The sequence below is a fragment of the Akebia trifoliata genome, chromosome 3 (genome assembly GCF_017979445.1).
Source record: "Akebia trifoliata isolate Shusen 1 chromosome 3, ASM1797944v1, whole genome shotgun sequence".
Taxonomy (NCBI): domain Eukaryota; kingdom Viridiplantae; phylum Streptophyta; class Magnoliopsida; order Ranunculales; family Lardizabalaceae; genus Akebia; species Akebia trifoliata.
The window spans coordinates 49,544,666-49,572,620 of record NC_141377.1 but is presented as its reverse complement, the minus strand read 5'-3'; the positions used below and the strand labels follow the sequence as shown (position 1 = coordinate 49,572,620).

The 27,955-nt window shown below is 35.8% G+C and overlaps 3 protein-coding genes across 4 annotated transcripts; all 3 read right to left on the bottom strand.

Annotated features, from left to right (window-relative positions):
- Window positions 1-10: 10 nt before the first annotated feature.
- On the bottom strand, window positions 11-4,452 carry LOC147407654 (ABC transporter G family member 31-like). Its single transcript, XM_086436309.1, has 10 exons — window positions 4,435-4,452; window positions 4,279-4,348; window positions 3,937-3,990; window positions 3,209-3,247; window positions 2,998-3,090; window positions 2,261-2,344; window positions 1,282-1,415; window positions 919-1,144; window positions 682-729; window positions 11-317 (listed from the first exon to the last, which is right to left on the bottom strand). The coding sequence occupies exons 4-10, from the start codon at window positions 3,239-3,241 to the stop codon at window positions 249-251; spliced, it is 687 nt and encodes a 228-aa protein (XP_086292435.1). The 5' UTR covers window positions 3,242-3,247; window positions 3,937-3,990; window positions 4,279-4,348; window positions 4,435-4,452; the 3' UTR covers window positions 11-248.
- LOC147407653 (lysM domain-containing GPI-anchored protein 2-like) lies at window positions 4,307-15,207 on the bottom strand. Of its 2 annotated transcripts, XR_015176839.1 has the most exons (5): window positions 14,334-15,204; window positions 11,422-11,542; window positions 11,123-11,313; window positions 5,468-5,565; window positions 4,307-5,224 (listed from the first exon to the last, which is right to left on the bottom strand). XR_015176839.1 is itself a non-coding variant. In XM_086436308.1 (4 exons), exons 1-4 carry the CDS (start codon window positions 14,983-14,985, stop codon window positions 10,565-10,567), a joined length of 984 nt encoding a protein of 327 aa, XP_086292434.1. In that variant the 5' UTR covers window positions 14,986-15,207; the 3' UTR covers window positions 10,154-10,564. The 2 variants fall into 2 exon arrangements, 1 of the variants encoding a protein (XP_086292434.1); XM_086436308.1 differs by lacking the exons at window positions 4,307-5,224; window positions 5,468-5,565 and adding an exon at window positions 10,154-10,584 and having other exon boundaries at window positions 14,334-15,207.
- Window positions 15,208-23,440: 8,233 nt separating this feature from the next.
- On the bottom strand, window positions 23,441-26,954 carry LOC147407652 (lysM domain-containing GPI-anchored protein 2-like). Its single transcript, XM_086436307.1, has 4 exons — window positions 26,226-26,954; window positions 24,521-24,641; window positions 24,222-24,412; window positions 23,441-23,682 (listed from the first exon to the last, which is right to left on the bottom strand). Exons 1-4 carry the CDS (start codon window positions 26,869-26,871, stop codon window positions 23,597-23,599), a joined length of 1,044 nt encoding a protein of 347 aa, XP_086292433.1. The 5' UTR covers window positions 26,872-26,954; the 3' UTR covers window positions 23,441-23,596.
- Between the last annotated feature and the right edge of the window lie 1,001 nt (window positions 26,955-27,955).

Sequence of the window (27,955 nt, the reverse complement as noted above, 5' to 3'; positions counted from 1 at the left end):
TTTATACCTGACCCCTCACATGTTGCTAAATGTTGGAGATACCCTTATGTTTTGACATTGATGACCTACACCCCAACTAATAACATGAAAAGACCCAAATGCCCCTCATCTTCAACTTTCATAAATCTAACTATTTTCAACTACCTACTATAAATTATTTATTTTTAGAAAGTAAAATCAAACAATTATGCAAATTTAACGTTGTCAAACTTTCATAAATCTAACTATTTTCAGCTATCTACTATAAATTATTTATTTTTAGAAAGTAAAATCAAACAATTATGCAAATTTAACGTTGTCAAACAATTAACAACCACAACCTTTTGTATATAACGTCCTAGCACGTGCTACCACAGCATACAGCCACTAGCTTCCATATCAACCTAGTACTATATCTCTTGTAGTTGGAACTCTAGAATTGGCCCCCTAGAAACTTTGTCCAAACTGCCAACCAGAAGGTGCCACATCGTAGCTAGTGACAGGTCCTGCCATCGCTAGTGGTGACTTGGATGGAGAGACTCTGCCCATTGAGGTATGAGTTACTCTGCCAATTTTGACCCCAGTTCCTTGACATGGCTTGCCATCCTGTTTTAAAGCCCTTGATTGACACTTTTAACAGTCCTCTCAATAGAGATAACTGGTTGGACTGAAGAAGAATTATTGACTCCGAGAAATAAGCATGCAGAATAAAGAGCTCCCATAACCATGATCAAGTCTTGTGGTGTGTCCCTACAAAACATTTAGAACATGTTAAGCCATTCCTGCTTAAATGTTACAAGTCTTTCCATTTTGATCTCAATCCCCACTAGAAATGGAACTTAGAAAAATATATGAAAATAGAATTCAAAATGAGGATTAGATACAAAAAATCTGGACACACAAGAACGACCAACAAGTAGGACCAAATAAGAAAATTACCTTTTTGAGCCCACATTCCAAAACACAGAGCCAACTATGAGTGCACTCATTGTGAAAGAATAGCCTCACAACATTGTAAGTGGGGCCTCTCCAATATACAAGCATTTGTTTCCAAAAACAAATCTTAAATTGAGTAAGAGAATCTTGTGAATATGTAGAAGTGAACTTCAAGGGTTCTGAACCAGCCGGTGGAATACTCAAAAGCTCAATCGAATCTTCCACCACCTTAAAGAAAAGCATTGAAATCATTACATTTTGCTTGTTGGAGAACATCATTTTAATATTAGGTTAACAAACAAGATGAAACATACTAAAACCAAATATAGACTGCATGATAAATGACAAAGAAGTGATCAAAATCACCTGTATTGATTAGAATTTCTGTATATATCTGCAAAGTCTTGACCGATCCTATGTTCAGCAGCTGAAGTGCTGACCTCAAGCATCCAAGTGGCTGGATTGTAACCATTGGGAATAGGAGGGTTTCCATCGATTCCCTGTGTGAGGAAAAAACGTTAGGATGACGAACTTATAAATAACAAAACTGGTAGAAAATGAGATGCTTAAATATTGTGTTCAAAATATACTTGTTATATAAACCAGCAGATGAGGTATTACAGTAACTAATCCAAATGAATGGATTTTCATTATCAAAAGATGCAACTATTTCTATAAACTATCTGTGTGTTGGAGATAATGGGCATATTGGCTCATGTAAATTTGTATATATTTTACCTCAGCTAAACTTATTCGTGAGCTAATAAGCCATGGAGTTTGAATCAAGAATTATATTATATATATCATTCAATATATGAACTGATAGGCTCAATCTTTGCTACTAGAGAAATGTATGAAGCAGGAGCAGACGTAGTAGCAATAAAATGTAAAAGATAAATTGTTTTGTATGTCAGAACATAAAAAAAGCATGGGAATACAAAGTAAAAGCAGCTACCTGAGTAGACGATTAGTGATTATAATTCAATTCTTTTCCATACATAAATTATATCTTTAAAAGTTTGAATACATATAAATCTCAATGAATATTGTATGAACCAGATCCATCTAATAGTATCAGAAGTGAACACCTTCTGCCAGGAAAGAATGTTTAACTCAGGAAAATGATGAATTTTAAATAGCTTTCCAACACCAATATCAAAGAAAAGCTTGTGTCATTTGTATGACCACAAGTGCGAGCTAGCGAGAAACCAACAAATATGTCTTTCAACTACAAGCTCTTTATTAACTTCAATATTGGATCCTACATGTTGTAAGATTTAGATTCAATTGATAGCGTTTCTCCTTCCACCAAAATAAATAAGAAAGTAAGAGAGTTCACTGGTACCTGAAAGTAGTTAATCATAGTTTGGGAGTGGTCACCAAGTTTCCCTCCATATATAACTCTACCCCCTCGTTTCATAAGAAGTAGCTGCATTGAAACCACAGAGATAATTTAAAATAAATTATAATATGGTTGCATATATGAAATTAAACTAAATGATAAGGACCCTATCGATCACCAATCAGCACGCTTTCAAGGAGGCCATTTGGGTGGCGTCTATATGATCCATTGGAGTGCACCATATGACTTAACCACTATATTCTGAGATTGGGCACTCAAACCCGAGTTTCTTAACTCTGAATACTCAAAAAAACAGAACATGAGGGCATCAAAGAGATGATTCAAAATGAAAAGGAAGCACACTATTGAAAGCATCATCCATCTTTGAAACCATCATCAATAACAAACAACAATGCCATAGTTGGCAAATAATAAAACATGTATTATTTCATTTTTATTTCTTTTTTTCTTCCAAATCTAGAAAAGGAAGAAAAAAGTAAAAGCAAAAAATCTATATTTAACTAGATTATTAACCTCAAAGAAAATCAGTTCAAAGTTTTCCCTTGATACTAATAAGCATATGGAGTTCAATTCAACACTACCTCAGAGATTAATGTAGAAATAATGCTGAACCATCACTCAGAACAATACTTAACCTAAAGAATTCAACATCACACACTTTCATCAATTTCCACACACATACACATGAATCCACTAAAGCAGATGATCTAAAAGCTTACCAAAGGGAGTGCATCAATGAAATAGCTGTAAATTGTATCAAGAGGACGCATATTGTAATCCGCTAGAGTACAAATAGCAGCCAGATTGATCATCTACAACACAACAAACCACATTAACAAGATATGACAGATCGACTTCAAAAACAAAGAAATAGGAAAACTTGAATAATGCCATTAAAGATAGCAACAACATCAGTGGAGTTAGCTATACCTCATCCAATGAGAAGGGCTCTTTTACGATCATTTGGGTCTGAGATAGAACCACTAATATCATAAAAGTTAAGTCATGACTATACGGTAAATGGGGAATTAATAGTTTATAAATCACACTTGAAAATAATTGAAAACCCAACAATTGTCAGTGGTTCTAGTCTTTAAAACTTGAACAATGGCATTTGCTTATTTGGGAATCAATCTCATATCAACCACCAACCATTTGCTTGCTTTATGTGTTGGAGTAAAATACAAAGCAATTCAAGTTTGCACTGCAATAAAGGACAACAAGTCTCCTAAACTCAAATAGAGAAAAAGAAAAAAAATTCAAGAACAAAAAGTGATCAATTGAATTTTTTTTCCAATCAAGAGGATCAAATCTTAATCTCCTAACAAACCAAGAGCTTTCACTTAAAACAAAAAACCGTTTCTTTTACCACCGAGAGGGTCCTTTGAGGAGGAGTGGTATGCTAAACTTCTTGATGTTTCAGGGAATAACATAGTTACTGTTATAACACATCATTTATACAATTTGGGTGCAAGTTGGTGGAGTAATATATGGTTACATTTTAGAGTCCTTACTGGGGTCTTCCCCTTGTATGTAGATTTTCAAAATCATGACACACGGGAAAAAAAAAAAAACGAACAGAAGACCACGAAAGAGAGAGTAAAATCTGTAGAAACAAAATCTAACTGTAAGCACATGAATGAAATGTGAAGTTATACCTTTTCTGCAGAGAGCGCATCAGTACATAAATTGCTGACAAGTTGAGAGTTCACCTAAAGAAAAACATAAGAAAATATGAACCATATTTTCTCCAATTATTGAAGGGCATAAAAGTGTACATAAATTTCAAGCAGGCAATTGCAATAAGAGAATCATGAATTAATTAGAACTTATTTTTCTTTTAATTTGAGTATGGAAGGCAATGAGTCAAGTTTCTGGTTAAGGGCTAGGATTGCTATGACATTTTACACTAGAGACCATACGTGGGAAAGGGAGGGGAGGGCCATGGTGTACATAATCTTAAGAACAAACAGAATCCAAAAGACCATTTTCAGACCCACCTTTTGCCACAAATTAGTGGACACAACACACCCCCAATGTACGTTTGCATGAACACCACGTTCAATCCCACTACAATTCAAAGACGATCAATTAGCCTTTTGTCATTCTAATTAAAGAGCGCTAGACTTTACTTTATATATCGACATAATATATACCTGCAAGAGGGCCGCGGTGGACTAAGTTTGCGGCAATTTGATTCTCATCAAGAGGGATATTAGGCTACATAATTCTCCTGATGCCAACTCATTTAACATAACAATGGCCAAATCATCGTAACAACTTTTTTTTTACTCCATTTACCATATTCTCTATTTGACTGTTCATCCCCTCACCCCCATCCCCAACCAAACACATAAAGTCACCAAGTCAGGGTTCAGGAATAAGTTGGCAAGGTAAAAAATCTAATATATATTAGGCTACAGTTAAGACTAGTAACTCTTCCTACTAAGTTTGGATTCATTAAAAGATCAAAACATCAAATTCAATGTCAGAATTAAATGTGAGCTCATTGAATAAAACAAAATAAAAGATTTATATATTAAAACATATCATCAACTCCTTTCATAACCTAACATACATATACATACAAAACATGTCCATACACTCTCTTACAAGTTCTAATTCTGTTGCCCACTTTGAAATGGCCATCTATAAGCGTGGTCAATATCATCTTGTCTAGAGGGACTCCTTTCCTCTCCATCTCTTCCCTAACTCTATTGCTCTATTCAACATGCCTTTATTGCATAGACCCCTAATGACCGCCCCGTATGCCGCTACATCAAGCCTGATCTAACTACGATGATATACACACAGAAAAAAATAAAGAAAGAAAACTCACTGATTCTTTGTTCGTGGGCTTTGAGCTTGAATGAGGTTTCTATAAAATCATGCGAGTGACTTTTCTTCACACCAACACCATTGGCTTTGTCACCATCTACTCTCAGCCTACACAACCACAAGCCCACAGCTATGATTTGAGTACCAGTATGAATAAAGTACGAGCAAGAGACCTATATATAACTACAACTAATATCCCATCAAATGGTTGACATGGAATTTAAGGCCTCCCCGCATGGAAGCTTAGAAATTTTTTTGGTTAAAATGTAATTTTTACTATTTTAGAAATTATTAAGAAAGCTACTAGTATTGGAATACAAGCAAATAATGTAAATTTAATCACCCACAAACCTTCTAGCTTCTTTATCCCGTAGTTTAGCGTCCATTTCCTTGCTTGGAGGATATGGTGGGAGGCTTGAATGCTCACACACATCTGTCCTCACAGTTTTCTAAGAGAGCACAAGGGAATAAAAATATATCAAAAAACAGAGAGATGAACACTCATTGAAAAGTGATACATATGAATTTCTTGTTAACTAACTTGATATTCAACAAACCTTGTAAGAGGAAAAAATCATAAAGTAAAGAAATTGGGAAAGAGTACATTGCAATCCATACACTCATGCAACATTTCAAATGCAATGTTTGAGTTGTATATTTAAGTCAATTAAACAAAAAATCTAAAATGGTAAAACATAGTAGGATGGTCAGAGAAAACAACAATTTCATGCAACATTTCAAATGCAAGAGCTTGCCAATCCCAAATTTCTTAGGAGAGAGTAGGAACTAAAAGGTGCTTTGTAGGCTATAATAATTGGTAAAAGGCAAGCCAGTTTTTTACACTTCATTGGGTATCTTAGACAAATGATGAAAATTTTGTGTGGCCAACACTTACAAGATAGATGAATCCCATTTACAAAAGGAGACAATCATAATCACTTGTTAGAGTCCAACGACTTTAGAATAAGTAGAACTAAGGTCGAGTATGTGGATTTTAAATTCACTATCAACACCAAGGATGTCTTAGGTGGTAGGCCATGTTTTATTCTGCCTTTATATGAGTCTATAAGAGGAAAACTAGAGATTTTTTGTCATATCTATGGATTTGATCATTTGGTCTACATACTGTTTTATTTGAACTGTTATTTGTGATTACAAGTAGCTTTCTAATAACTTGTCATGACCATCACATGCTAATGCTTGTTGTTGCAGCTGTGAAACCCACTAAAGAGCATGCAGGAGCAACCCTTGAGCTTCCTACCGAGGATATCCTTCCAAAGTCCACTGCATAAGAGAGTAGATGAGCTGCAATGCCTTCAAATGTAGGCATTTATGGATCATTTATTTAAGTGTAATCTCTGCTAAAGAGTACATGAGTCCTTTTTTGTGTTCCAATGTCTATGGTTTGCTCAATCATAAAGCAATAATGGTAACAGAATGCATTTATTAATGTTAAACTTCACATTGAAAAATGTATTGCAAGAATAAGCAAGAAGCTTACAAAGGAAGAGATGCTTCGAAAATAGATGGAACAAAAGTAAGGTTATTTACATTATTAGGCACCATGGGTGCTACAATATTTGTAAACCCCAAAGGCAAGCTCCTAACAACATAATTGTACAAGCTGCTAACATAAAGGAGGTGAGATCCACCATTCAATGGGCTCATCAACTTGATCAAGACATAAGTTTTCTTCTTTACTTTGTTAAGTTTCTTTGCTCAGATGGTGTGATTTCCTGTTCAGAATGCCTAAGGATTAATGAGATTCTAGACCTCCAAGAACTAGTGAGACTTTATTTTTATCCTCTTCTCACATCTATTTTTGTTATCACACTTCCAACAACTAAGTCATACACCTATGTTTTGCTACTAAAGGTAGATATTTCCTACAACTACCCTGCATTAGTATATAAACTACTAAAATTGTTGCAGATTTGATAGTTCTAATTCCACTTATTTTAAAACTAGAACCAACAAAAACCAGAATCGATAAAATATAGTGGTTATAATTCTTATTTTCATAGGAACTGAACCAGAACCGACTCATTGCAACCTGTACTTGTCTTCCTATGTAATCTTTACTCCCAATAGTATAACAAGATTTATACATACATTTCTTGTTTCCAAATATTGGGAACTACTTTCAAGTTTCAACACTACAAGAGCCCTCTTTGTCACAGACACAATCACAATCCAGCATACTAAGAGAAAAACTTTTTGAGGGACAACTACAAATTAATTAAGCTGAGCAGTTTGGGAATAAATAAAAAAGGACCGAAAAACTGCAGTATCAAATCATAAAAAAGAAGTCCAACTAAATGAGTTTGATTCATAAGAAATCGGATTCCCAAAAAATTATAAAAAGAAAAAAATTCAGTTAATTCGTACTAAACTATGATGAAGTATAAAAAAAATTCATGTGCAGATTACTAGTTAATGGACAACTATTAGATAGAGGAGCAATACTCATATCAGTACAAGATGGTTGAAAAGATGTCACATGCCTTTTCCATACATGAGGCACACATCCAATTATTAGATCAGATGTTCAAAGCCAATAAAAGAACACCAAACAAACTATAACTTTCAAGGATCAAAGCCAAATAAAGTCATTTGAAATCAGCAAGTATATTACATAACATAGCAGAAACTCCAATTAACATAATGTGCATAATTTGCAATACACTCATTATTTACAAATCAAGCTCGGATCAGATCTTTGAATTGACCCAATCCATTGCTAATCCTCCAAAAAAGAATGACTTCAAATGAAAAAAATATCTGAACCCTAAATTATTAAGGAAAATCTGATATTCAATAACAAATCTTTAATATACCTAAAGATTCGATCACAAACCAACCAAAGGGAGGGAGATCGAACAATGCCCTAAAGCTTTCGATCAAACGCCGATCGATTCTGCCGTAAAACTTGCAAATCGAAATCTGATTGCGTCTTCAAAATCACAGATTTTGTGGGTGAGAGATCGAGCGAAGATCTTTCACTCAAACTCCAATCGATTTCTTTACAAAAAAATCGAAATAGAGTCGAGTAAGAGAGAGAGATAGATTCAAGAAAGAGAGTGACAGATTCGATAGAGAGCGAGAAGAGCGACAGATGAGAGAGAGAGAGAGAGAGATTCGAGAGAGAGACAGTCGAGTGAGAGAAGAGAGTAGAAGTTCGACTGTGGTGGAGATCGAACTTCTGTAAACGAAGGTCAGTAAGGAGTTTTTTTAAGAGTGACTATTGGCACCCCAACTTTTACTTATTACCGCCAGTGAGTATGTTGAAACGACGGTTATACGACAGCTAAAAACTGTCGCAATTAACGACAGCTTTTAGCAGTCGTTTTTAGCGCAATTTGGCGTCGCCGAAAACGCAATATGACGTAGTGCATCATCTATTATTTCAATGTAGTTGTATCTACTCTTAGTATTAGGTTGGAGTAGTGTTTCCCATCACACATAGAAGCAGATAATTAATAGAAGCAAGAAGTTGTCCTGATCAACTTCCTTCTTTCGATTTGCGAGAAGTTTATGGAACTTAAATTTTACATGATTCGTGTTGCATGCTTGTATTGTGCAACACATTTTTTATTTATTTATTTATTATATATATATATTGATTGGTTATATAGGCGAGTCAGGACTGCAATACGACTAATGTCCTTACCCAGACCCCTGGCCGGGCCTGAGGTAAGGTGATTCTTACCCCATAGCATTTATCATTTCTTAGCGAAAAGTTGACTGTGCAAGCCCACAACGATTTGGGGGGCAAATGCGCACCCACCATCTATGCCACTCGGCTGAGTGTTAAGAGGATAAGACGCACCATATTAAGATGCATAAGATACATTGTTGATAGAAATGGTGGGTCGTGGTAGAAAATGATATATTTAGTATCTTCTACATTGAGAAGAATGTATAATCATGACATTCAGCTTTAAATAGAACAAGTGATTTAGGATAGCCAAGCCAACTATGTGCAATTTTCTTTTAGCTGATTTATATAGGAATTGGCGTTGCATTAGTAAAATTTGGTGTGGCAATAGTAGGTCTGTATTAATATTAGGATTACTTTTTATATCTACCTTTGTTGACATAATATCTACAGCTATATTTTGTTAAGGTTCACGTAATAATCATCCAAGGATTTCAATAAAGTTTAACCTATTCATGGCATCAATGTTGGCACTTTATTCTTCAGCTATATATCTACAAATCTCCCTAATCCACATGCTTGTGTTTCATGATTTCCGTTTTCCTTTTCATCTAAAATCTCTCCAATAAAAGTTTTGCTATTTAAGTTGGACGGACCATAGTACTTGATATACTTCTTGGAAAGATCATGATAGACTTAATCAAGTGAGTTGAACCTTGACCCTTTCGAAATGGATAAATACACACAAACTATATGGGCTACTTATTTGGGTGGAACCCCTGTCAAAGCGTCCGTTGTGGAGCATTTTTTAAAAGCAACTTTAAAAATAGATAAAAATATATAACTAAAATAAAAATATTTATATATTAGTACATAGTATCGAGTTCAGATTGAATTGGGTTGCATAAAACCTCAACCCGAGCTCAATCCAAATTGAGGTCAGTTTGAGATAATCTAACCTAGGCTCAACTCATCTTCTACATAACCTGACCCAGGCTCACCCATCAATCAGGTTGAGTTTTCTTGGTGTATTGAAGAGTTTGAAGTAGTGTTCTTTGAGGATATGTTAGGCAGATGGATTGGGTTTGGAAAATCTCTGGAAATTAGTCTTTCTTTATTCAGTTGTGGCTTGGTTGGTCATCTTGACTGCCTTTGCCTTTTTAATGAAATTTTATTTATCCCAAAAACGAAGAAAGATTCGGGATAGGCTTGTGGTGGACCTCATGCATAATAAAAGAAAATAGATCATCATAACTTCGAAGATTGCCTACTGCATTTCTTGAGTGCATAAAGAAAAACCTAACTACTACTACCACTACTATAATGTGTGCTTCACAACCAGAAGATCTTATCAAAACCAAAGAAGTATACAACACCCGTGAAAAAAACCCTGAACAATTATTACTTTAAAATGCTTGAATAAAAATAAAGAGAGTCCTCGATAAGGTACAAGATACACTTTTCAAATGGATCACCTAATCCTCTTATTATGGGATACAACTTTGGGGACTAAAAATGAAACAAACAAGCGGTTGGAAAAAACACATCCAAACATTGAACAATTAAGAACATCAAGGAATACAGTTACTGAGCTAAAGCATAGTCCTCTTTCACATATAAATGTATCAAAGAGAGATAATAATACAATCATCCGCATTCCTCGTCGTGCAAGACAAAAAACCCGTAACAGATGACTAATGAGCGAAAAACGATCATTCGATTCCTACCAAAGAAAGCCAAAGCAGAGTAATACCAAGAGAACAGAGAAACCAATCTTTGTTGCGTGATTATTAAGGTGATGTTCCGCTGGCTGTTTGTCAATCAATAGAATTCCCCACATTCAGTAAAAACCTTATGATATATCATCACATAAACATTTGAAGTTTGTATAAAAATATTATAATTTGAATTGAAACCATATAAAAAGATGGTATTCCTGGGATGTATAGTTAGTTCAAATGGTGCATATGTCACGGGATTTGGTCCATTCAATTAGTAGGGAATAGTATGTGTTTCTGACGGAGGTTTCTCTATACATGTGAACTATCAATTGAATGGTCCAAATTCAACCACTTCAGGCTTGGACTCATAGCTCATTGGTTGACATTCAATGCAACTTTGAGGTCATGGAAACTTCAATATATATATATATATATATTTTGATAGGCAAAAGACTTATTCAAAAGGAAGAAGAAAGAATTTACAAGGTGTTCGGGAAACTTCGATATTAAACAAAAAGCCTTAGGAAACATTGGTTGTGGTGTATTGTAGGAATTGCAATTAGGTGTATCAGCAACCCATAAAAATGCATATATGACAATGTAAACTTTGGATTGATGTATACTTACTACTACAAGTGGGATCATTGATGAGAGTTGTGAGGATTGTTTGATTGTTGGTGTATCCGGCGTAAGCACAAGTGCGTTTACAGCCTGTGGAAGATGAGGTGTTGCCAAGGGATAGGTTGTCACATTGCATTTGAGGGCATTGATTCCAATTGTGTATTTTGAGCCCTTGAGGTGATGGCTCACATTGTAAGCTATTCAGACAATCAAACAAGAAAAGGATGTAATTAGATTTCATATCCTAAGAATTCACCAAATTAATTCAAACTTGATAGTGCCAAACCAATGCGTGATAGACTTACGTCCAGTTATTTGAAGAGTTGCAGTTGCACTGGACACAATTGTTCGCTGTAAGGGTGTAAGTGCCGTTGGGTACAAGTAAGGGGTTATCAGGTGAGGTGCTGTTTATTGCTGACGTACAAACTGTGCATAAATATCCAGCAAGCATGATCAGCCAGAGAGAAACAGCAAATAAATTTGCTTAAACAACCAGAGGATAGCAGAAGCCTGGGGTTAGAACCATAGATATACCACACTTTTGGTGTTACATATTCATCCTCAATGCAGTCAACAAAATTATAAATCAATATGAACAAAAAAGTGTCCCCAAGAACTATTAGGACATGAAGTAAAGTTATAAATTACCTGAAATCGCAAGTAGTTTGTATAATTTTCACCCCCCAAAAAAAAAGTTTACAAATGCATTTCTCTAACTGAGCTTGAATAGAGTTATATCAGCAATCTAACCCCAACTAAAATCTTGTTTGGAGCAATTCACAACCTCAAAAGGTTTTTTGGAAAACTAAGGAGTCGTGACTTAGACATTTAACATGATGGTTTCAAATCTTGTCTGAGACCGAGATGATTTGTCTGCGTCATATCGGTATCGTTCACTAACGAGGTGGATGTACACCACATCTCAGCCTTCATATAATCTTGTTTGACAAACGAGGTGACTCAAAGGATATTTTGAAAATTCTGGACGAGTCAGTAAAACTCGGCCATATTCAACTGGGATTTTGTATATTTTGATTAAAATAATTAATTTTTTTTTTAAAATTCTAAATACTTACTATACAAATAAGACTAATGCTGAAGTGACCTCAAGATTGTACTTCATATCGCACATCCTGATGTGAGTGTTACACACTTTCACACCAGGATGTGAAATATGAGGTACAATCTAGAGGTCACTTCAGCACGACTCTACAAATAAGATATTATTTTATGACTAATCATCTTATAATTTATCAGATTTTATATATATATATATAGGGAGCGGTTCGGCAGCCCTAAAGTTTGCCAAGTTCGGTGCCAAACATTTTTTGTAAATCACTTTTGATGGGGTTAGAAGTTTGGAATAGGCTGATTATTTGTGAGGATGATCTCTAAGGTGAAAAGATCATCCTCACAAAAAATCAGCTCATTTTGAAACTTCTAACCCTGGTTTACAAGTTGAAGAATCGTGGACCGTCCAATTTTTGTAAATCACTTTTGATGGGGTTAGAAGTTTTGGAATAGGCTGATTTTTGGTGAGGATAATCTCCTCTTCATAGAGATCATCCTCACAAAAAATCAGCTCATTCCAAAGCTTCTAACCCATATTTTGAAAAATGTTTGGCACAAAACTTGGCAAACTTTAGGGCTGCTGAACCGTCCCCATATATATATAGGGTAGCGTTCAATGGCCAACTTTTTGGCAAAACATTTTTCAAAACATGAGTTAGAAGTTTTGGAATGGGCTGATTTTTGGTGAGGATGATCTCTACGGTGAGGAGATCATCCTCACCAAAAATCAGCCCATTCCAAAACTTCTAACCCATGTTTACAAGTTGAAAAATCGTGGACCATCCATTTTTTGTAAACTATTTTTGATGGGGTTAGAAGTTTTGGAATGGGCTGATTTTTGGTGATGATGATCTCCTCACCTTAGAGATCATCCTCACCAAAAATCAGTCAATTTCAAAACTTCTAACTCATGTTTTGAAAAATGTTTTGCCAAAAAGTTAGCCATTGAATGGGACACACACACACACACACACACATATATATATATATATATGGTCCCGTTCAGCAACAAACATTTTGGCAAAACATTTTTCAAAACATAGGTTAGAGGTTTTGGAATGGGCTGATTTTTGGTGGTGATGATGATCTGCTCACCGTAGAGATCATCCTCACCAAAAATCAGCCCATTCCAAAACCTCTAACCCATGTTTTGAAAAATGTTTTGCCAAAATGTTTGTTGCTGAACATTTCCCATATATATATATAAAATAATTTTCATCTAGATATATATGAACAAATGATAGAAATCGGAGTTAAATGGTTTATATTGTTCGAGACGAGTTGACTCGTCCAAAACAACTAGGTCCCATCCAAGAATGAGGAGACATCCAACTGAAATATGAAACTATCTTTAATGATAAAATGGCCCCACATTTTGATCAATGTTAGAAATGCAACCACGATTTGATCAATGTTAGAGATACCCCTATGCGTCCAAATTGATGACATTCCCCCTTGACCTAGGTCTTTTTCTGTGGAACTAACATAGTAACCTAAACCCTCTTATGCAATACTCTTTTCGAACCAGATTTGTTCTAGAGTGGCAAATCACGAATCCAAATTCCAAATTCCAATTAACAAATCAGATATATTAGGAGATTAGTAAGCAAATCCACAAATTAAAAAAAAAAAAAAAAAATTGCTTTTCTATATTACCAATTCACCAGCAGTTTCATAGCTTCATTAAATTTCTTAGAAAGAATAATTAATTTTCATATATTTTACTTATATATATATTTCATATTAGTGCTGTGACGGAAGAACGTTTTCACTCCCAATAAATAAATATCGGTCAAGTCAATGCCCTAATAAAAGTGTCTGAAGTCAGTCACGATTCAACAGAATTATGTTTAGGAAATATTTCGCTGTCACCACAACATATGAAGAGAACCACTTGCAAACAAACAAGCTAGCCACGTATAAGGTAATCTTCTTAAGTGGCATGTCCATCTCATTGTTCTATATATAAATCTAAACCGCAATGATTTAGAACAATTGAATAACAAGTTTTATAATTCATAATTTAGGAAACAGAGGCATTAACAACCTACGTCGCGAGCTACCAAATATTTTGACTTGGTAGCTCGCCATTATCCAGATCAAGCATCATCTTCACCATCAAATGATTAAAAAAATGGATAAGAACCTTTTAGAGGAACATGAAGGACGGCACCAGCCTTAAGATCGTTTGGACTGGCTAACCCATTAAGCTTCAACAACGTTGGCTGCGTGGTCCCATACTCCTCCGCTATTTGCTCCACCGTACTCCCAGGAGCCACCACGTGTCCATAATGAACGACTGGAACTCCTTCCACATCATCGCAGCTGCAAGGCAAAGGTATCCAAAGTTCCTGCCCTACTTCGATCTTGTCCGAGTCCCTGATATTATTGACGGCTGCGATGTTCTGGTATGTCGTTAGTGCCCTGAAGACATCTCTCGCGATGAAATCTAGAGCGTCCCCTAGTTGTACCTTGTAAATTGGACGCTTGTTCGAGATTCCGGTACCGTTGGTGCAGATGCAATGGAAGGGGATTTTGATTTTCTGCTTCGCGGAGACAGATGTGTTCGGTGAGGTCAAGAATGACAGCGAATTTGCTCCAAGTATGGAGTGGAAATTTTTGACTCCAAAGAGGGTTTTGATGTCGGAGAGGGTTGTCTGGTTGGGAGACACGTAGTCAATTAGAGATTGACACGTGGGGTTCGTGTTACACTTGAAGGGCTGAGCTGTTACTACTGTAAACGAGAGGATTGAGAAGATAAGGAGCAGCGTAGCAGCAAATCTCATCTCCATCTCCATCTTCTCTCTACTTCTCTAGCTCTCTACTCTCCTCTAATAAAATGTGCGGAGAATAGATGCGTTGTAAACACGATTAATGTTGGATGGAGAAGAAACGCACCAAAGGAATCCACATTAAATTACACGACTTGACTCTGTCGAGTCAACCACGTTTGGAGCCCACTCTCGACTTTAGTGTTTGTTAGAAGGATGGATGGCTCAGAACTCTACCACACCTTATTCCAATTTCCAATTATTCGTTTGTGAACACAGAATTTTATTTGGTCAAATATATACTTAGTCAAATATTTTTCTTATTTTCCTTTTTCTAGAGTCTTTTTGATGTCTTCTTCTTTGCTCTCGTCCAAATCATCTCAAACATTTATTAAAATAAATTTTATTTATGATGATCAAGAGTTTAGTCCGTTGCCCACCGTGTTTTGTTTAGGCGACTTCAATGTTTTCAAATTACATACACCCACTTTTATTACCTCAGTCTTACCTCAAATACTAATAGAAATAACTTAAATACCCTTTATCCATTAATAAAAATTAGAGAAAATTCTAAAAATATACACGAATTTGTTAAAATTCACATTTTAGTACATTGTTAATTTTAATTCCCAAAACATGCATGAACATGAGGTAGCGATATCAAATATATTTATTCTAAATTTAAAGTGATGATTTTGCTAATAAAAATTAAAACATGAAGTAACAATATCATGACTTAATAAATCAATTATATTATAACATATTTAACGAAAAAATCACCAGTATTTTATTTTAAAAGTGACAATCCTACTGAAAAATAATTGGGAATTGAAATGAACATGATATTGGAATGGGTTTTATCCGGGATTGTGACGAAGGATATTTAGGTTATTTTTTATTAGTCTTTTATAACAAACAGAGGTCAAGGATAAATCATCAATTTGAAAATAGAGAGAGACATCTCAAATATTCATCAAAATGTTTGGTTGTATCTTCAAATCACTTATTATTTGTTTTAATTTTATATTTTCAGTGTAATACTCACTGCCTACCTAGCAATCTCAGTCAGTCACGGGTTTTCTTTTTATTCGTCCATTCAAATTGCCAGACTAAATGTTCTAACAGTTGGTGGGTCATCTCTATAAGTAGTTTGAAAATTATATTGAACATATTTTACTATTCAAATATACATTAAATTTCATTTTCTCAGATTCATTATTTTAACACCAAATATAAGGCTTAAATGCTTAATTTAGATCTTCTAAAGTGGATGAACAATGTCCAAAGTTTGGACCACGAAAAGTCCATAGTGGATGGTGGACCTTAATTTGATCTGTCTTACTAGTGACTTGTTGTAGAAAATTAATAAAATAATTTAAATGCTTTTCTTTTCAGATTCTACATCACGCATTTAAGATCATGATTTTTTTTTGATGTAGTTTGTAGAGGTGAATTTTGTGATTTCCTTGTGATTGCACTTTCTTCGTATGATGCATGATATTTTCTGAAAACTCCTATGTTTTTTACTATGCAGAATCTTCGATGTAAATCTTTATAAATAAATAAAAAAAAGAGTTTTTCGTAAAAAGATTGCGTATCTTTTAAATGCAGATTCATTCCATTTATAGAGAAAGGGTTCTAACAATATCTTCTTCTTCTTTTTTTTTTCATGGATTCAAATCGTACCAGATCTTCTTTTTAAGAATTTCTTTGTCTCTAACGCCCAAATCCCGCAATCTCAAGGATTAAATCATTTTTATTCCCGAACTTCCAAACTCCATTCAATCCTCTACACAGAAGCAGATAATTAATAGAAGCAAGAAGTTGTCCTGATCAACTTCCTTCTTTCAATTTGTGAGAAGTTGATGGAACTTAAATTTTACATGATTCGTGTTGCACCCTTGTATTGTGCAACACATTTTTTTTTTTCTTATATATATATATATATATATATTGGTTGGTTATATAGGTGAGTCAGGACTGCAGTACGACTAACGTCCTCATCCAGACCCCTGGCCAAGCCTGAGGTAAGGTGATTCTTACCCCATAGCATTTATCATTTTTTAGCGGAAAGTTGACTGTCCAAGCCCACAACCATTTGGGGGGCAAATGCGCACCCACCATATCTACGCCACTCGGCTGAGTAAGAGGCACCATAGTAAGATGCATAAGATACATTGATGATAGAAATGGTGGGTTGTGGTAGAAAATGATATATTTACTATCTTCTACATTGGAAAGAATTTATAATCATGATATTCATCTTTAAATAGACCGATTGATTTAGGATATTAATAGAGAGTTGCTATTGCCATGCCAACCGCATGCAATTTTTTTTGTTGTTGATTTATATAAGAATTGGTGTGGCATTAGTAAAATTTGATGTGGCAATAGTAGGTCTGTATTAATATTAGGATTAATTTTTATACCTACCTTTGTTGACATACTATCTATAGCTATATTTGTTAAGGTTCACGTAATAATCATCCAATGATTTCAATAATGTTTAACCTATTCACGGCATCAGTGTTTAACTTGTATTAAGAGCGCAATGTTGGCACTTTATTCTTCAGCTTTATATCTACAAATCTCCTTAATCCACGTACTTGTGTTTCATGATTTCCGTTTTCCTTTTTATCCAAAATCTCTCCAATAAAAGTTTTTCTATTTAAATTGGCCTATAGTACTTGATATGCTTCTTGGAAAGATCATGATAGACTTAATCAAATGAGTTGACCTCTTGAGTGTTATGAAATGGATAAATACAAACTATATGGGCTACTTACTTGGGTGGAACCCCCGTCAAAGCGTCCGTTGTGGAGCATTTCTTAAAAGTTACTTTAAAAATATATAACTAATATAAAAATATTTATATATTAGTACATAGTATCAACTTCGGATTGAATTGGGTTGCCTAAAACCTCAACCCGAGCTCAACCCAAATTGAAGTCACGTTGAGATAATCTAACCTAGGCTCAACTCATCTTCTACATTACCTGGCCCAGGCTCACCCATCAATCATTCAGGTTGAGTTTTCTTGGTGTATTAAAGAGTTTGAAGGAGTGTTCTTTGAGGATATGTTAGGCAGATGGATTGGGTTTGCGAAATCTCTTGAAATTTGTCTTTCTTTATTCGGTTGCGGCTTGGTTGGTAATCTTGACTGCCTTTGCCTTTTTAATGAAATTTTATTTATCCCAAAAAAGAAGAAAGATTCGGGATAGGCTTGTGGTGGACCTCATGCATAATAAAAGAAAATAGATCATCATAACTTCGAAGATTGACTACTGCATTTCTTGAGTACAGAAAGAACAACCTAACTACTACTACCACTACTATAATGTGTGCTTCACAACCAGAAGATTTTATCAAAACCAAAGAAGTATACAACACCTTTGAAAAAAACCCTGAACAATTATTACTTTAAAATGCTTGAATAAAAATAAAGAGAGTCCTCGATAAGGTACAAGATACACTTTTCAAATGGATCACCTAATCTTCTTATTATGGGATACAACTGTTGCAAATTAGTGCAACTCACTGTCAAAGTTGCGGAGTTATTCTATTTGAATAAGTCAAATTCGTTTTAATCTTTCCATTTATTTAGGAGTTGATTTGGTCTACGCATTTAGAGGCCTTTTATTTGGCTAAAATAAAACTCAACCTGATGTTAGTTGAGATTTTTTAGGAACTTTTTGAGTATTTAACTTGTAATAGATATTCAGTTTTTATCCAGAATAAAAGTGATTTGTATTCAGCACAAATCTCTGTTTTCTGTTTTCCTCCTTTGCTGGTAGTTTTTGTGTCATGGTATCAGAGCAAGGTTGCTTATCACGTGTTTGATTTTAGTACTCAGTGAAGATGAATGGTGGAAGCAATATCTGTGTAGACAAGCTTGTTGGTGACAACTATAGTTATTGGAAGCTATGTATGGAAGCTTATCTACAAGGGCAGGATTTGTGGGATCTTATCTCTGGTGATGATGCTGTAATTCCAGAAGATACACCACAGAATGCTGAGGCACGAAGGAGGTGGAAGATCAAGTGCGGCAAAGCTTTATTTGCTTTGCGAACCTCTATCAGCAAGGAGTACATCGAGCATGTTCGTGATGTGAAGTCGCCAAAGCAAGTGTGGGACACACTTGAAAGGTTATTCACTCAAAAGAACACGATGAGGCTGCAGTACTTGGAGAATGAACTTGCTATGATGACTCAAGGTAATTTGTCGATTTCAGAATATTTCTTGAAAGTTAAAAATTTGTGTGCTGAAATTTCAGAATTGGATACGGAGGAACCTGTTAGTAATGCTCGTTTGCATCGCTATCTCATTCGAGGACTGCGAAAGGAGTTTATGCCATTTATTTCTTCAATACAAGGGTGGGTAAATCAACCTTCTATTGTTGAATTGGAAAATCTGCTCACAAATCAGGAAGCGTTGGTGAAGCAAATGATCAACACCAACAAGCAATCTCACTCCCAGGTGGAAGATGCTCTTTATACAAAAGAAAAAGCAAAAGGAAATTCTTTTTCCAAGCATTCTTCAGATAACAGCAAGCACTCCAAAACTGAAGGGCAGTCCAAAGGTAATTTAAAGGGCTGTTATAGGTGTGGAAAGCCGGGACACATCAAACGTGATTGTCGTGTGAAGGTGGTGTGTAATCGGTGCGGGAAACTAGGCCATATCAAACCAAATTGTCGTGTGAATCTCAAAGAAGCAGAAGCAAATATTGCACAAGAAAGCAACAAGTCTGAACAGCCCACATGGGAACAATGCTTATCAATTGAAGCCATTGATCGACCTGTTAATGTACATGCTAATGCTTCTATAGACTATAGCGAGGAGTGGATTGTTGATTCTGGTTGCTCACACCATGCAACTGGAAATGTTTCTCTTCTCTCTAATGTTCGTTCCCATAATGGAAGAAGAGTCATTGCGACGGCTGATAATTCATTACATCCTGTAATGAAAGAAGGACATTTTAATGCTGATGCATCAAATGCTGGTGGTGTTTCTCTCAAAGATGTTTATCATGTTCCGGGCTTAAAGAAGAATCTTGCTTCAGTTTCTCAGATTGCTGACTCTGGGAGATATGTTCTTTTTGGTCCAAACGATGTGAAAATTATTTCCAATATTAAACAACTCGAAGCTGATATTTTATTCACTGGTAAGAGGAAAGATTCACTCTATGTATTGTCTGCAAGTGATGCATACGTTGAAAAGACAAGTCAAAGTGCAAGTGCAGCACTTTGGCATGCTCGGTTGGGCCATGTTGGTTATCAATTGCTGCAGAAAATATCTACGAAGAAGCTTCTTGATGGAGTTCCTCTCTTTAAGGAAATTTACCATGATGTGGTTTGTCCTGGTTGTCAATATGGAAAATCACACCGCCTTCCTTTCCCAAATTCAAAGAATAGAGTTCCTGCTGCACTACAACTAATTCATTCGGATTTGATGGGACCAACAAGAACACCCAGCTACTCTGGTTTTCGCTATGTGATGGTTATTGTGGATGATTCTTCTCGGTTCACTTGGGTGTATTTTTTAAAAAATAAAAGTGAGACTCTCTCCAAATTTATTCAGTTCAAGGAGCAGGTGGAGAAGGAATTTTTGCTGCCAATAAAGTGTCTTCGCACCGATAATGGAGGAGAGTACATGTCTGATCAATTTCTGGATTATTGCAGAGAACATGGCATACAACGTCAAATGACTTGTCCAGACACTCCACAACAAAATGGAGTTGTTGAACGTAAATTGGCACATCTCACATCCATGTGCTTGTCTTGGTTGCATGCAAAGAACCTTCCAAGAGAGCTGTGGGCAGCAGCTATTCAGTCAGCTTGTCATGTCATAAATCGTTTACCTCCATGGGCGGGGTCAGATTCATCTCCTTTCGAAGCTTTATATCATCATAAACCCAATGTGAGTTATTTTCGAGTTTTTGGATCAGTTTGTTATGTTCATGTTTCAAAAAATAAACGATCTAAACTTGACCCGAAGGCAAGGCGTTGTATTTTTATTGGTTATGACACTCACAGGAAAGGGTGGAGATGTATGGATCTAGAAACAAAGGAAGTTGTTGTGTCTCGTGATGTGGTGTTTGACGAAATTTCAGCACATCAGATTGATGCAAATACAAATAGAGGCACATCTGATCTGTCACCTTTCTTCAGTGATGATGAATCAAATGAAAGGGATAGCAATACTAATTCTGGAGAAAATATTCAGCAAGATGAAGCCATAGGGACCGCTGTTTGGAGGTCTTCTAGACAAAGAAGACAACCTGATTATTTAACTGATTATGAAGTGCAGTTAAATAATTGCTCTGTTGTGTCTTGTTTTCTAATGGGTGATTCATGTGAAAATGAACCCAAGTCCTACAATGAAGCTAGAGGTGTTTTTGAATGGGAAGAAGCGATGCGGGAGGAAATATCAGCTCTAAACAAGAACTGCACATGGGAGCTTGTTCCGAAGCCGAAGAATGTTGAATTAGTTACTTGCAAATGGGTTTATAAGTTGAAGAAAATGGCTGATGGTACAATCGACAGGTATAAAGCTCTGTTGTGTCTTGTTTTCTAATGGGTGATTCATGTGAAAATGAACCCAAGTCCTACAATGAAGCTAGAGGTGTTTTTGAATGGGAAGAAGCGATGCGGGAGGAAATATCAGCTCTAAACAAGAACTGCACATGGGAGCTTGTTCCGAAGCCGAAGAATGTTGAATTAGTTACTTGCAAATGGGTTTATAAGTTGAAGAAAATGGCTGATGGTACAATCGACAGGTATAAAGCTCGTCTTGTTGCTCGTGGCTTTTCTCAACAATATGGCTTGGATTACGAGGAGACGTTCAGCCCTGTTGCTAAAATGGTGACAATTCGAACAATTGTTTCACTAGCTGCTTGCAAGGGCTGGAAGTTATGGCAATTAGACGTGAAGAATGCATTCCTTTATGGGGAGCTGGATCGAGATATCTTTATGGAGCAGCCACGCGGATTTGTTTCTAAGGAGTTTCCAGATTATGTGTGTCGACTCAAAAAGGCCTTGTATGGCCTCAAGCAAGCTCCACGCGCTTGGTACGGTAGAATTGCTCAATACCTTGAGTTCTGTGGGTTCAAGTCTTCAAATGCAGACTCAAGTTTATTCATTAAGAAGACCACCTCAGTATGCACAATGCTCCTTCTCTATGTTGATGACATGATCATTACGGGTAACGATGATGCCGAAATTACTAGTCTTCAAGATGCTTTGGCTCTTCGCTTTGAAATGAAGAGTTTGGGAGAAGCTAACTGTTTTCTTGGCTTGGAGGTTAAAAAATCAGATGGATATTTTGTCTCTCAAAAAGGATATGCAGCAAGTTTATTAGATCGATTTCGTATGGGGGAGTCAAAAGCAATGACTACTCCTATGGAGCCATGCTTGAAGTTAACTAAAGATGAAGGAAAACGATTGGAAGATGCAACACTTTTTCGACAACTTGTTGGTAGTTTAATTTATTTAACTATCACAAGGCCTGACATTTCTTATTCTGTAGGTGTCATTGCTCAATTTATGGATAAACCATGTGAGGGTCATTTAATTGCAGCAAAGAGGATTCTTCGCTATGTAAAGAGCACTCTGGACTTTGGTTTATTCTATAAACAAAATACACCATTCGTTTTGATTGGTTTTGTAGATGCAGATTGGGCTGGTGACGTAAATGATAGGCGCTCCACAACAGGGTACTGTTTTAATACAGGTTCAGCAGCTATCTCATGGTGCAGTAAAAAGCAAACCACTGTTGCTCTTTCAAGTTGTGAAGCTGAATATGTAGCAGCTACTATGGCTACTCAAGAGTGTATTTGGCTTAAGAGGCTTATTGAAGAAATTTTGTCTGCTTTGGATTATCCAATTTCCATTCATTGTGACAACGAAAGTGCAATTAAACTTGCTGGAAATCCAGTGTTTCATGCTCGCACAAAACACATTGAAACACATTTCCATTTCGTTCGAGAAAAAGTTTTGACGCAAGACATTCAGCTGCTGAAAATACAATCTGAAGGACAAGTTGCTGATATATTTACCAAAGCACTTAGCAAAGCCAAGTTTGAAGTATTCAGAAGTACACTTGGTGTTGTTGACAGTACGTTTGCACTAAGGGGGAGTGTTGCAAATTAGTGCAACTCACTGTCAAAGTTGCGGAGTTATTCTATTTGAATAAGTCAAATTCGTTTTAATCTTTCCATTTATTTAGGAGTTGATTTGGTCTACGCATTTAGAGGCCTTTTATTTGGCTAAAATAAAACTCAACCTGATGTTAGTTGAGATTTTTTAGGAACTTTTTGAGTATTTAACTTGTAATAGATATTCAGTTTTTATCCAGAATAAAAGTGATTTGTATTCAGCACAAATCTCTGTTTTCTGTTTTCCTCCTTTGCTGGTAGTTTTTGTGTCAACAACTTTGGCGACTAAAAATGAAACAAACAAGCAGTTGGAAAGAACACATCCAAACATTGAACAATTAAGAACATCACCGAGCTAAAGCATAGGCCTCTTTCACATATAAATGTATCCAAGAGAGATAATAATACAATCATCCGCATTCCTCTTTGTGCAAGACAAAAAACCCGTAACAGATGACTAATGAGCGAAAAACGATCATTTGATTCCTACCAAAGAAAGCCAAAGCAGAGTAATACCAAGAGAACAGAGGAACCAATCTTTGTTGCATGATTATTAGGTGATGGTCCGCTGGCTGTTTGTCAATCAATAGAATTCCCCACATTCAGTAAAAACCTTATGATATATCATCACATAAACATTTGAATTTTGTATAAAAATATTATAATTTGAATTGAAACCATATAAAAAGATGGTATTCCTGGGATGTATAGTTAGTTCAAATGATGCATATGTCACAGGATTTGGTCCATTCAATTAGTAGGGAATAGTATGTTTTTCTGACGGAGGTTTCTCTATACATGTGAACTATCAATTAAATGGTCCAAATTCAACCACTTCAGGCTCGGACTCATAGCTCAGTGGTTGACATTCAAATGCAACTTTGAGGTCATGGAAACTTCGATATATATATATATATATTTTTTTTGATGGGCAAAAGACTTAATCAAAGAAGAAGAAAGAATTTACAAGGTGTTCGGGAAACTTCGATATTAAACAAAAAGCCTTACGCATAATTGGTTGTGGTGTATTGTAGGAATTGCAATTAGGTGTATCAGCAACCCATAAAAATGCATATATGACAATGTAAACTTTGGATTGATGTATACTTACTACCACAAGTCGGATCATCGACGAGAGTTGTGAGGATTGTTTGATTGTTGGTGTATCCGGCGTAAGCACAAGTGCGTTTACAGCCTGTGGAAGACGAGGCGTTGCCAAGGTATAGGTTGTCACATTGCATTTGAGGGCATTGATTCCAATTGTGTATTTTGAGCCCTTGAGGTGACGGCTCACATTGTAAGCTATTCAGACAATCAAACAAGAAAAGGATGTAATTAGATTTCATATCCTAAGAATTCACCAAATTAATTCAAACTTGATAGTGCCAAACCAATGCGTGATAGACTTACGTCCAGTTATTTGAAGAGTTGCAGTTGCACTGGACACAATTGTTCGCTGTAAGGGTGTAAGTGCCGTTGGGCACACGTAAGAGGTTATCAGGTGAGGTGCTGTTTATTGCTGACGTACAAACTGTGCATATATATCCAGCAAGCATGATCAGCCAGATAGAAACAGCAAATAAATTTGCTTAAACAAACAGAGGATAGCAGAAGCCTGGGGTTAGAACCATAGATATACCACACTTTTGGTGTTACATATTCATCCTCAATGCAGTCAACAAAATTATAAATCAATATGAACAAAAAAGTGTCCCCAAGAACTATTAGAACATAAAGTAAAGCCATAAATATCCTGAAATTGCAAGTAGTTTGTATAATTTTCAACCCCAAAAAAGACAGTTTACAAATGCATTTCACTTGATCTTGAATAGAGTTATGTCAGCAATCTAACCCCAACTAAAATCTTATTTGGAGCAATTCACAACCTCAAAAGATTTTTTGGAAAACTAAGGAGTCGTGACTTAGACATTTAACATGATGGTTTCGAATCCTGTCTGAGACCGAGATGATTTGTCCAAGTCATCTCGGTATCGTTCACTAACAAGGTGGATGTATACCACATCTCAGCCTTCAGATAATCTTGTTTGACAAACGAGGTGACTTAAAGGATATTTTGAAAATTCCGGACGAGTCAGTAAAACTCGGCCATGTCAACTGGGATTTTGTATATTTTGATTAAAATAATTAATTTTTTTTTTTTAAATTCTAAATACTTACTATACAAATAAGACTAATGCTGAAGTGACCTCAAGATTGTACTTCATATCGCACATCCTGATGTGAGTGTTACACACTTTCACACCAGGATGTGAGATATGAGGTACAATCTAGAGGTCTCTTCAGCACAACTCTACAAATAAGATATGATTTTATGATTAATCATCTTATAATCTATCAGATTTTATAAAAAATATATATATAATAATTTTCATCTAAATATATAAGAACAAATAATAGAAATGGGAGTTAAATGGTTTATATTGTTCGAGACGAGTTGACTCGTCCAAGACAACTAGGTCCCATCCAAGAATGAGGAGACATCCAACTGAAATATGAAACCATCTTTAATAATAAAATGGCCCCACATTTTGATAAATGTTAGAAATGCAACCACGATTTGATCAATATTAGAGATACCCCTATGCGTCCAAACTGATGACATTCCCCCTTGACCTATGTCTTTTTTCTGTGGAACTAACATGGTAACCTAAACCCTCTTATGAAATACTCTTTTCGAACCAGATTTGTTCTAGAGTGGCAAATCACGAATCCAAATTCCAAATTCCAATTAACAAATCAGATATATTAGGAGATTAGTAAGCAAATCCACAAATTTAAAAAAAATAAAAAATTGCTTTTCTATATTACCAATTCACTAGCAGTTTCATAGCGTCATTAAATTGCTTAGAAAGAAAAATTAATTTTCATATATTAGTGCTATAACGGAAGAACGTTTTCACTGCCAATAAATAATAAATAAATAAATAAATATCGGTCAAGTCAATGCCCTAATAAAAGAGTCTGAAGTCAGTCACGATTCAAGAGAATTATGTTTAGGAAAAATTTCACTGTCGCCACAACATATCAAGAGAACCAGTTGCAAACAAACAAGCTAACCATCAAATGATTAAAAAAATAAAATAAGGATAAGAACCTTTTAGAGGAACATCAAGGACGGCACCAGCCTTAAGATCGTTTGGACTGGCTAACCCATTAAGCGTCAACAACGTTGGCTGCGTGGTCCCATACTCCTCCGCTATTTGCTCCACCGTACTCCCAGGAGCCACCACGTGTCCATAATGAACGACTTGAACTCCTTCCACATCATCGCAGCTGCAAGGCAAAGGTATCCAAAGTTCCTGCCCTACTTCGATCTTGTCCGGGTACGGGATATTATTGACGGCTGCGATCTTCTGGAATGTCATTAGTTCCCCGAAGACATCTCTCGCGATGTGATCTAGACCGTCCCCTGGTTGTACCTTGTAAATTGGATGCTTGTTCGAGATTCCGGTACCGTTGGTGCAGATGCAATGGAAGGGGATTTTGATTTTCTGCTTCGCGGAGACAGATGTGTTCGGTGAGGTCAAGAGTGGCAGCGAATTTGCTCCAAGTATGGAGTGGAAGTTTTTGACTCCAAAGAGGGTTTTGATGTCGGAGAGGGTTGTCTGGTTGGGAGACACGTAGTCAATTAGAGATTGACACGTGGGGTTTGTGTTACACTTGAAGGGCTGAGCTGTTACTACTGTAAACGAGAGGATTGAGAAGATAAGGAGCAGCGTAGCAGCAAATCTCATCTCCATCTTCTTCTACTTCTCTAACCCTCTCCTCTCCTCTCCTTTAATAAAATGTGCGGAGAATAGATGCGTTGTAAACACGATTAATGTTGGATGTAGAAGAAACGCAACAAAGGAGTCCACATTTATTACACGACTTGACTCTGTCGAGTCAACCACGTTTGGAGCCCACTCTCGACTTTAGTGTTAGAAGAAGGATGGCTCAGGACTCTACTCTACACCTTATTCCAATTTCCAATTATTCCTTTGTGAACACAGACTTTTATTTGGTCAAATATTTGTCCTATTTTCCTTTTTCTAGAGTCTTTTTCTTTACTCTCGTCCAAATCATCTCCAACATTTATTAAAATAAAATAATTTCTTTTTATGATGATCTAGAGTTTAGACCGTTGCCCACCGTGTTTTGTTTAGGCGACTTCAATGTTTTCAAATGACATACATTCAGTCTTACCTCAAATACTACCAGAAAATAACTTAAATACCCTTTATCCGTTAATATGCACGATTTTTGTTAAAATTCACATTTTAGTACATTGTTAATTTTAATTCTCAAAACGTGCATGAACGTGAGATAGCGATATCAAATATATTTATTCTAAATTTAAAGTGATGATCTTGCTAATAAAAATTAAAGCATGAGATAACAATATCATGACTAAATAAATCAATTATATTATAACATATTTAACGAAAAAATCACAAGTATTTTATTTTAAAAGTGACAATCTTACTGAAAAATAATTGGGAACTGAAATGAACATGATATTGGAATGGGAGGAAAATCTTAAGGGTTTTAGTCGAGATTGTTATGAAGGATATTTAGGTTATTTTTTTATTAGTCTTCTCTAACAAGCTGAGGTCAAGGATAAATCATCAATTTGAAAACAGAGGGGTATTTCAAATATTCATCAAAATGTTTGGTTGTATCTTCAAATCACTCGTTTATTTGTTTTAATTTTATATTTTCAGTCTAATACTCACTGCCTACCTGGCAATCTCAGTCACGGGTTTTCTTGTTATTCGTGTACCATCCTTTTCAAATTGCCAGTCTACATGTTCTAACAGTTGGTGGGTCATCTCTATAAGGAGT

Excerpts from the sequence above, each read along its gene's own strand:
- LOC147407654 (XM_086436309.1), bottom strand. The coding sequence starts at position 3,241 with ATGATCGTAAAAGAGCCCTTCTCATTGGATGAG. Across the intron at positions 1,145-1,281 it reads AGAAATTCTAATCAATACAG|GGTGGTGGAAGATTCGATTG; the intron begins GTGATTTTGATC and ends GCTTTTCTTTAA. Across the intron at positions 318-681 it reads ATGGGAGCTCTTTATTCTGC|GTGGTTGTTAATTGTTTGAC; the intron begins ATGCTTATTTCT and ends ATACAAAAGGTT.
- LOC147407653 (XM_086436308.1), bottom strand. The coding sequence starts at position 14,985 with ATGGAGATGGAGATGAGATTTGCTGCTACGCTGCTCCTTATCTTCTCA. Across the intron at positions 11,543-14,333 it reads CCTTCATGTTCCTCTAAAAG|TTTGTACGTCAGCAATAAAC; the intron begins GTTCTTATCCAT and ends ATTTATGCACAG. Across the intron at positions 11,314-11,421 it reads AACTCTTCAAATAACTGGAC|CTTACAATGTGAGCCATCAC; the intron begins GTAAGTCTATCA and ends TTGTCTGAATAG.
- LOC147407652 (XM_086436307.1), bottom strand. The coding sequence starts at position 26,871 with ATGGAGATGAGATTTGCTGCTACGCTGCTCCTTATCTTCTCAATCCTC. Across the intron at positions 24,413-24,520 it reads AACTCTTCAAATAACTGGAC|CTTACAATGTGAGCCGTCAC; the intron begins GTAAGTCTATCA and ends TTGTCTGAATAG. Across the intron at positions 23,683-24,221 it reads CGATGATCCGACTTGTGGTA|CCAGCGGACCATCACCTAAT; the intron begins GTAAGTATACAT and ends ATTGACAAACAG.